We start from the raw sequence: 8,765 nt of genomic DNA on the forward strand, positions 1-8,765 counted from the left end.
ATTAATTGCATCTTTTTTTTTTTTCCTGCAAGAACTGCCATTTAAAAATCTCAACACAAAGCACTTTTCAGTACCTCATTGAACTTTGTTGATGCTAATTTTTCCTGCTTCCCTCTTTGAAGGATTCAAGTTTACTGGACTCGACTGATCCACAGGTGAACTTGCAGGTTAACCTCAAGAAGAGATTAAATGATTGTGATCTCATCTTGATTGAGAACTGAACACAAAATCTTCCTTTCAGCACAATTTTCCAACAGTAAGTTCCTCCCTCACAATCTCTAACACACTCTCCCATGCACCCAAACAGCCAGGAATAAACAGGAAAACAAACCCTTGCAAACTGCTTCTCTCACAGACTGAAGAAAGCTTATTTTTCAGATCTGAATTTGAAGCACAGGTATCAACTATAAAATGCACAGGTATTTTATACAGAATTCTGAGGGTAACAGCTTACACTAATTTGTTTTGGTTTTTTTTTCCTACTACTAGTACAGCATTAAAAATCCCTGTAGTGCTTTAACAGTCTGCATCTCATACAGTTGGAAGTCCTCTGCTCTTCTTAATATTACTGTATACAGTACTTCCTTGTACTTTACAACTTCTTTTTGGTATATACAGTATTTCAAGTTCAACTGAGATGTCATTATTAAACATCTAGAGATTGAATATATGGTACCAGACAATGAAAGAACACATCCCATAAAACACAACATACAAATAATTTTCACAGTTCTAACAGAAGAAGGTCATACATAAAAGTGTCACAAATAGCTCAGTACATAATATGATTCAACATAATATTAAGTCCAGCTAATAGTGTCACATATTAAGGGCCAAATCCTGGCTCAATGTGCAGTTGAAGCCTAAACAGATGTTTAGAGAAAATAATGTAAAGCCAACCTGTAGTGTTATATTGGTAACCATATCATTTGTGAATCTACCTAAGATTTTTGGCCTGAAGTATGTACCTAACTTGTGCTACAGAAGGAACACATGGCCAGTGGTATTTGGCTCCTGTCCTAGGACATGTCTTAATGGATTTGTCATGACCAAGGGCACTGGAGGCAGAGTAGCAGTCTTCCTTCTGGGTATGACAGTTTTTATTTACTGTTCTGCCAGAATTTGGCCAAGAGTTCAAAATCCTGTACATCTTATTCTGTAGTCCCACTGAAGTTAATGGAACCTTTTTTTTGTGAGTAAGATGAAAAGGATTTGGCCCCCAAAGTTTTTAACCCTTTAAGTAGTAAGAGAGAAGTTTCATTGCACTTAGCCCATCATTCATAAATAATTTACTACTCAAAAACAAGATGGTTGTTGATGTACATGAAGTGCTAGCTTATAAACAGGAAAGCATGCAGCAATTCTTGCTGACTATTCGTGGCATTTTGGAAACTGAATTCCTAAAGGGAAAAAAAAGAGACACTTGCATATGACAATACAATCTAATGTTTGTTTGAAGCCATAATAGTTGTTTTTTCAATTTATAAATACAACCTTATGGATACCTTATAAATGCTAAGTAACTACACCATGTATACAGTTATAATTGAATGTGTACAGGTGTCTTCATTGGACTGGATGGATAGAAAATTTTACAAAAAATATTGCAACAGATGGTTATTTCTAAAGGGCTTCCTAAATGCATTCACATGGAACACATGGTCATGACTTAGGAAAAGAGAAATTTTTTTCTTTCCTTCAGGAATAGCTTTTGGTGACTAGAATGGGCAAGAACAGAATTTTCATACTTAAAGTAATATTACTCTGTTACTCTGATCTACATTTGTTATTATTTGAATTACACAGAGTAGACGATAACTATATGCCAATTAAATGAATCAAAATGCTATGACAGTGCTACTCTGACCACAAGTCATCGATGGCAATATATAACATGTATCTCAAAAATACAATTTGAAATTTAAAATTGTGTAGTCAGGATGCAAATATGAAGTTGGAACTGGAAAACAGGACTGAGTACCATGGAGTTTAATCCCAACCGACAGAGTGGATTACATCATCTCTAATACCATGTCACGCTCATGCTGATCCTCAATATGCAGCTTTAACAAAGCTACAAAGAGCCTGGGTCATGAAAATGCTTGTCTCGACAACATCTGCACTGACAGACAATTTTATAGTGTTCCCTTTTTGCAAATGAGATAAAAAATTTGTCTGCCGCTTAAGCATTGCTAAGAGCATGGCTTTTCACTGGTACTGAAAACTGGAGGTGTCAATGATAATCTGAGGAAACTCAATGTGAAACCTCCATGAATTGGAGGTTATTGGTTAAGGTGAGTGCCCTTCTGGTTATATTAAATCATTTTAATTCCTTGTATTCCCTCTTTCCTCCCCAAAAGAAGGATGTAGATATTTTGTGCTGATGTAGACATTTTCTGCTGACAGCAGTCCTTTGTTATCAAATCCTCACGGGACATGATGGGCTGCATACCCCTTTGGCTATGGGAATAGGATTAGGTTTCATGCTTAATTCCCCCACTTCATGCTGAAATCAGGAAAACAAATTCTTGGAAGATAAACTAAATTAAGATTCCACTCTATTCACTGGGAAAACTTCAACACAAAGAGTGTTAGTCTAACCTTTGGAATAATATGAATTAAATCTCCATAAAAAGGGCTTAAATGAAGGCTTCAGAAGGAGATGCATAATGGTATGCCCAGGAGAAGGTTACTTTGGGTGGTACTGTGCCTACACCTGGCAAGAAAGGTGTTAAGGTATCTCTTTGTTTCTGCTAAGGGAGTTTTCCCATGATTCCCTGTTTTCCACACAAATTCTAAAGGATAGATCCTGAAGTCTTTAATCCATCTTTGTTCCTGACTCCGCTGGTTATTTGCTGGAGTAAGGTAAGGGGGTTTTCCCTACACATCTTCCCCATGTTCAGAGGCCATTAGCCCTTGGTGTCTCCTGACATGAACTCAGCTTCCAGGTTTTTCCACATGGAATGAGAGGGGTGTCTCCCTGGCATGAGGAGGAGGATGAGGTGATGTTCCTTGGTGTACACAGAGGTCAGGAGAGCCATCTGGCACCCTAAGTAGCCCCTTGGGGCTGGCCTATAGTGCTTATGGGAACTAAAGTATTTTGTGGATTCAGTTCTTGAAAGCCATGTCACAGCATTTGATATAAGAATTAAAGGGTTTAATGGCAGAAGATGAACTCTTTCTACCTTCTGAGGGAGCAAATGCTTTGAGAAGTTTTTCTGAATACTGCTGCACCAAAAGGAAAGTATGCACATGCTATGTGTGGTATTTTTGGTTTGCCGGTTTCTCCCTTCTGTTTGTGAAAATAGAAAATGCTTAGAAAAGAACAAAACTGATTGATTTTATGATGACATGGCACATTTCTGATCTATACTGAGATTTATTACTAGTCATATTTGACTTTCATTTTGGGTTCTCAAAGTGTTTAAAACTTAGTATCAAAAAGCCTCATAACAATCTTCTGAAGCAAGTTTATCTCAATTGTACAGGTAAGGAAACCAAGGCATAAAGAGATGAAATTATTTGCCACAGAGAGTATAGTAAGTCAGTGGCAAAGTCAGGAAGAGAATGAAATTCTGTGGTTATGGGTTAACCCTCTTTTCCTGCTAAGAAAATTGATTTTACCCGAATGTGCTGTCCCAGGCCACCTGTACTAAAGTTCATGAAAACTGGCCAGTTTGCACTATTAAAAAGCACATTTGCAAAGCCAATTATTTTTTTTTTCCATATAAGCACAAAAATTCTACTTAAAGGGTTAATTATATTGCTGTACTGGTAAACATTTTTACTTATTGCTGGTTAGACCTGTCTTTAGATACTGACTGGCACAGAAGAGACTGAGCTGGCCCTGGACTCCCTCGTCTTGGTGTTAGGCATGGATATAGTACAACAAGATACGCCCACAGTGGCCTCAGGCAGCTCATCTTCCTCTGTCCATTCATTGAGATCTGGGTTATAGCACTGAATGCATTTCTTGTACTTTTTCTCTATTTCATTCCAGCCACCCACTAAGTAAATTTTCCCGTTAAGGGTGGAGGCGCCAGCTGTGCTAACTCCGGTTTGAAGTGGCGCCACATAATTCCACTGCCCCGTGTACGGGCTGTACCGCTCCACAGGCAGAACATCAACCCTCTCCGCTCGCCCCCCCAGCTGAGACCCACCCATGACATAGACCCTCTCCAGGAGGGACACTGCACAGTGCCAGCCCCTTGGGGTGCTGAGGCTGGCCTTATCCTGCCAGCTATCTTTGCTGGGGTCGTACATGCACACCGAGCGAGAGTAAGCGTTATTGATGTAACCTCCCGTGACCAGGATCTGGCCATCCACCACTGCGCTGGCATGGCAGCACCGGGGCACCTCCAGTGGGGCCTTCATCTGCCACTGGTTAGTTGCAGGCACGTAGCACTCGACAGAGGAGAGGCAGCCCTCGGAGTTGCGGCCACCCACGGCGAAGAGGAGCCCGTTGAACACGTTCAGGCTGAAGTGGGTGCGCCGCTGATTCATGTTCGCCAAGTGAATCCAGCTGTTGAAACGAGGGTCGTATCTGAAAAGATTAAAAAAATAAGGTAACAGTCTTATTTACTGCTCTGCTAAAGGATACAGGACTCCTATGCCACTGCTACAAGAGCAAGGTTGCTAGAATTTTAGTTAGTTATTTAGCTTGTTAGAATTCAGAGTAATGAAACTGGTATTCCTGATTAAATTTCTGAATAAATTTAGGTTTTGATTAGAGAAAAAAATTATTTTTGTGTCATTCAAACCTGGTATTATTTTAATGAAGTAAATCTGATTCTTCTGTAATTTGATTTTGTACAATAATCTCATTAGAATACTGGGAAGAGATACTTTCAAGACACAATAGGAATTTTAGAAGTTCTTTCACAATTTACACCCACAGCAAAGATGTCTAAATTTACTCACAGAGGTTTTAAAAGCTTTAGGTGGTGATTTATACTTGCATCCTCTTAGTGTTTTCTAAACGGTGAATATGTTTTTCTTGCCACTCCCATGGAGTAAGTTTTATGAGGAAAGAGCATCTGTGCTTTTTAACACCATTCCTATCTGAAGTAACATTCCTTGTATTGACATTTAAATGAACAACTTTGAAATAGGAAATGGCAAATTATGACTCCTGGAGATGCTGAGTGGACCCACACATTTCCATTGCATGCTAAGGAGACCAGAGAATCACATGAGAAAAAGACTATGGGAAAGTAAATTTTAATTTTCATTCAGCATTGCCATCTGCAAGTCCACAGACATACTCATGTGACTTGACATGCTCAAGGTTAAGGGCACAACAAGGATTTGCCCACCTCCTCCCTACCCCTACACCCACTGAGGACACAGCTCCTTGGGACAATGTCAGGGGTAGCTTAAAGGCAGAAGATCAAGAGAGAAGATATTTTTCTGACAAAGTAGATTACACAATAAAATTGATCTAGAGAATGTTCCTCATTCATTAACTTTGTGTACATGTTGATGTCCTCAGGAGAAGCTGACTGTTCCTTCTGGGAGCAGAAAAGGAAGCATTGGCAGGACTGTGGCTGTGTAATGCCATTGCATGTCCATAGTCTGTTAGTAGATCAAAGGCAGATAAAAATTTTCCCACCCCCCAGCCTTTGCTTCAAGCTACTGCCAGCTTTTAGGCTGAACTATTTAAAAACTACTACCACCCATGTGACATTGCATCTTAGCATATGTACTCTTCTGACCTTGCAATCACCAGTGCAGTCTTGGATGACTATAGATAGGAACTGCAATATTTTAGTAGTGAGGTATTATTTGGGGTACACTGTAAAAGGCAGCCTTCAAGCAATGGTACCACTGTTTTTAGACTCTTGATAATAATAATAATAATAATAATAATAATAATAATAATAATAATATAATTTGAAATCCAATACAAATGCTGTTGAAAATATGGTGGATGGCTAATATAAAGTGAAGGCTATAATATCTAAAATATGTTTTTCCAAACTTTCTGTGAGGCGTCAAAAAATGTCAAAAGGCATCTCCTTAGAACATGCCATGCCTTCCTATTTATGTTCCTATCCAGTTCCTCCACTTGGAATAAGTTCTCTCAGTTTTTCCTCACTTCTCAGTGTGCGTGTGTAGCCATGGTGAATTTTTTTGCATAACTCCAGTTGTATATTTCTGTTCATTTGAAGTTTAATATAAAATAGCATCTATACCTCCCCTACATTGTTCCCTTTCTCTTTATCCAACTGATTCATGCTAGAGGACACAAACCAGTTTAGTCTATCTGCCTGCCTTCTATTCAGTAGATACCTCCATCCCTTTAAAAGAAATAGCAGTTACCTGCAGAAATTGCTGACTGCATGCTTGGCTTGGTTCCTGGCATCATTCTGGTCTTCCCCACCAGCCACATAAAGAAATCCATCCATCACTGTGACACACTGATTAAAACTTTTAGCAGGCATTTCACTTAGCTTCTTCCATCCATTTTCAGGATCTCTGAATAAGACGTCTCTGCTAAGAGACTTCTCTGTTAAAGCAGGGCGTCCCCCAACAGTAACTAAGACTCTGAAACCTCCACGGATCCTTGTTCTTCTGGACTGAAGTGTATTCTGGTGATAGGGAAGTAAGTGATAGTTCATGGCATCCACTAGGAGTTTATGGCAGTCTGCATCTTGCATCATTCTTGGCACAGTTTGAACATAATTGACAAGGTCTTGGGCTGAGATAGTACCAAAACGGATGTTACTTAAGAGATTGGCAGCAAACTTTACTCTTTTTTGGTCAAATTCCAGCCATTTAATTGCAATCTGGAATGCAACAATTTCAGAAGGCAACTGCAAGTCATCATCTGCAAGAAGTTCATTAATCTGATCAAAAGTAAGTTTTAGGAACTGATCAGTTTCTGAAAATTCAATGAAGTTGTCTTTAATAAATTTGTGTGCTGCTTCCTTGGTTGCTTTTAGTCCGTATGTCTCTGCAATATTGGCAATGTACATACAGTTCTCAACACTGATTTCTTGGACTAGAAAATCACAGCACATCTTTGTAAGAGTGTGAATCTGTAGATAAATTGCAGTGGAAATAATACTACCTATTGTGTAAAGCGAGAGAGTAAGTTTTCCAGTGTAAGCATAGGTGATAACAGTAGCTAGACCCACTGGGGACACATCATTGAGGTCCACTCTTTGAGTGGATGGGTCTTTCTTTAAGATGTTATGGAAGTATTCACTGCTTGAAGCCATCACTACCTTATGAACACTGAATGATTTGGATTTGGTACTGATAGTCAAGTCACAAAGGAAATTTTCTTGTCTCATTTTGCTTAGACCTTCCAAGAGGTTTGGGCAGTATGATGGGTCGGAAACTTCAGATGAAATGCAGCTGAAACCATTTCCTCCTTCCAGGAGTCCATTCAAGCCATTTAGTTTACTGAGGGGGCCATCTTCCACAATGATAGTTGTTTCATTGATATCTGCTTTGTTCTTTTTCACATTCTTCTTTTTAGGGGCCATGACTGCAATGAAATATTACAGCCAAGCACTTGCTAAAAATAAAATGAAACACCACAGTTGTGAAATTTAATAGCTATGTGATTATGCAACAAATCTAACCTTTATCAATACCTATAATGTCACAAAACCAAACACACAGGATAATCTGTCTTCCTAAGTTCTAGGTTGCAGCATGGCTGCTTATCAATAACAATCAATACTCCAACTGTGAAGAATATACCTACAAGTAATTCAGTAATTCCTTTTGGTTTTAAATAACAAGATCATAAATTAACATTCACCTATTATTACCACATTCATAAAGTTAAATTCTCAAAATGGGTTTGCCAGAGTGCAAAATATTGTATATATTTATTTAAATCAGACAGGTTCTAGACCTGAATTCATGAGTCTGATGCATAGGGAAAATACGGGCCCCAAACTTTGTTCATCCTTACTCCAGGGCTGCTACAGACTTACAGGTGAGTTCAGAACATGAACAGGAAATATTAAGACTGAGAAAAACTCTTAAAGAAACAAAAAACAGATGAGACATAAAGACAAAAAGGATTTTAATATGATGTCATACTGATTTTAGATTTAGGTCCTGCTCAAAACTGCTTCCAGGTTTTTGTAAGTTTTGATTTTATAGACTGAAAGTGTTCTATTTCCTGTGTCAGATGCACAAATATTTTCTGCTCATAGCATACTTTGTTTGCTTTTCAGTATCAGTAACTTGAAATATATAATCCTACTTTTAGGATTTTGTGGAGATTTAGGGAGAAGATGTCTAACTGCTACTTGAAAAGATGTCACACAAACTGTATCAGGATGTGTTATTTTAAACAAGTTCTGCATATGGGAAGGTAAGAATCAGTCCCATAGTTATGCTAGAAATCATATTTAAATTATATATATCAGCTCTAGGAGAGCTCTTAATGAACTAAAAGGCCACTTTTTGTCAAATGTGATGTGAGACAGCCCATAGTAACAAAGGAGTTACTTCAAAAAAATACATGTATATGCAAATATAGTTGAAGGAAAGCAGTGATCTTCAATAACTCAATTTAAACAGAACTGTGGAGATCAGCATTTAAATAGATTCAAACATAGCATTTATCCCCTGTATATCCATTGATTTTAAAACAATTTACCCAAGCTGATTTTCTTTGTGATCCTTGCAGTCACAAAAACTCGAACATAAAAAATGCTAATTAACGATAAGTCAAATGACTGGTTTATTGTAGATAACTAAATAAAAAGACTTCAGTAATATTTCAATCTAGAATCTCA

General features: G+C 38.2%; 1 protein-coding gene across 1 annotated transcript; it reads right to left on the minus strand.

The window, feature by feature from the left end:
* Positions 1 to 3,810: 3,810 nt before the first annotated feature.
* KLHL31 (kelch like family member 31) lies at positions 3,811 to 7,493 on the minus strand. The gene is made up of 2 exons (XM_062488541.1): positions 6,322 to 7,493; positions 3,811 to 4,543 (listed from the first exon to the last, which is right to left on the minus strand). Exons 1-2 carry the CDS (start codon positions 7,491 to 7,493, stop codon positions 3,811 to 3,813), a joined length of 1,905 nt encoding a protein of 634 aa, XP_062344525.1.
* Positions 7,494 to 8,765: the final 1,272 nt, after the last annotated feature.

The sequence above is a fragment of the Cinclus cinclus genome, chromosome 3, assembly GCF_963662255.1.
Source record: "Cinclus cinclus chromosome 3, bCinCin1.1, whole genome shotgun sequence".
In the NCBI taxonomy this organism is placed as follows: Eukaryota; Metazoa; Chordata; class Aves; order Passeriformes; family Cinclidae; genus Cinclus; species Cinclus cinclus.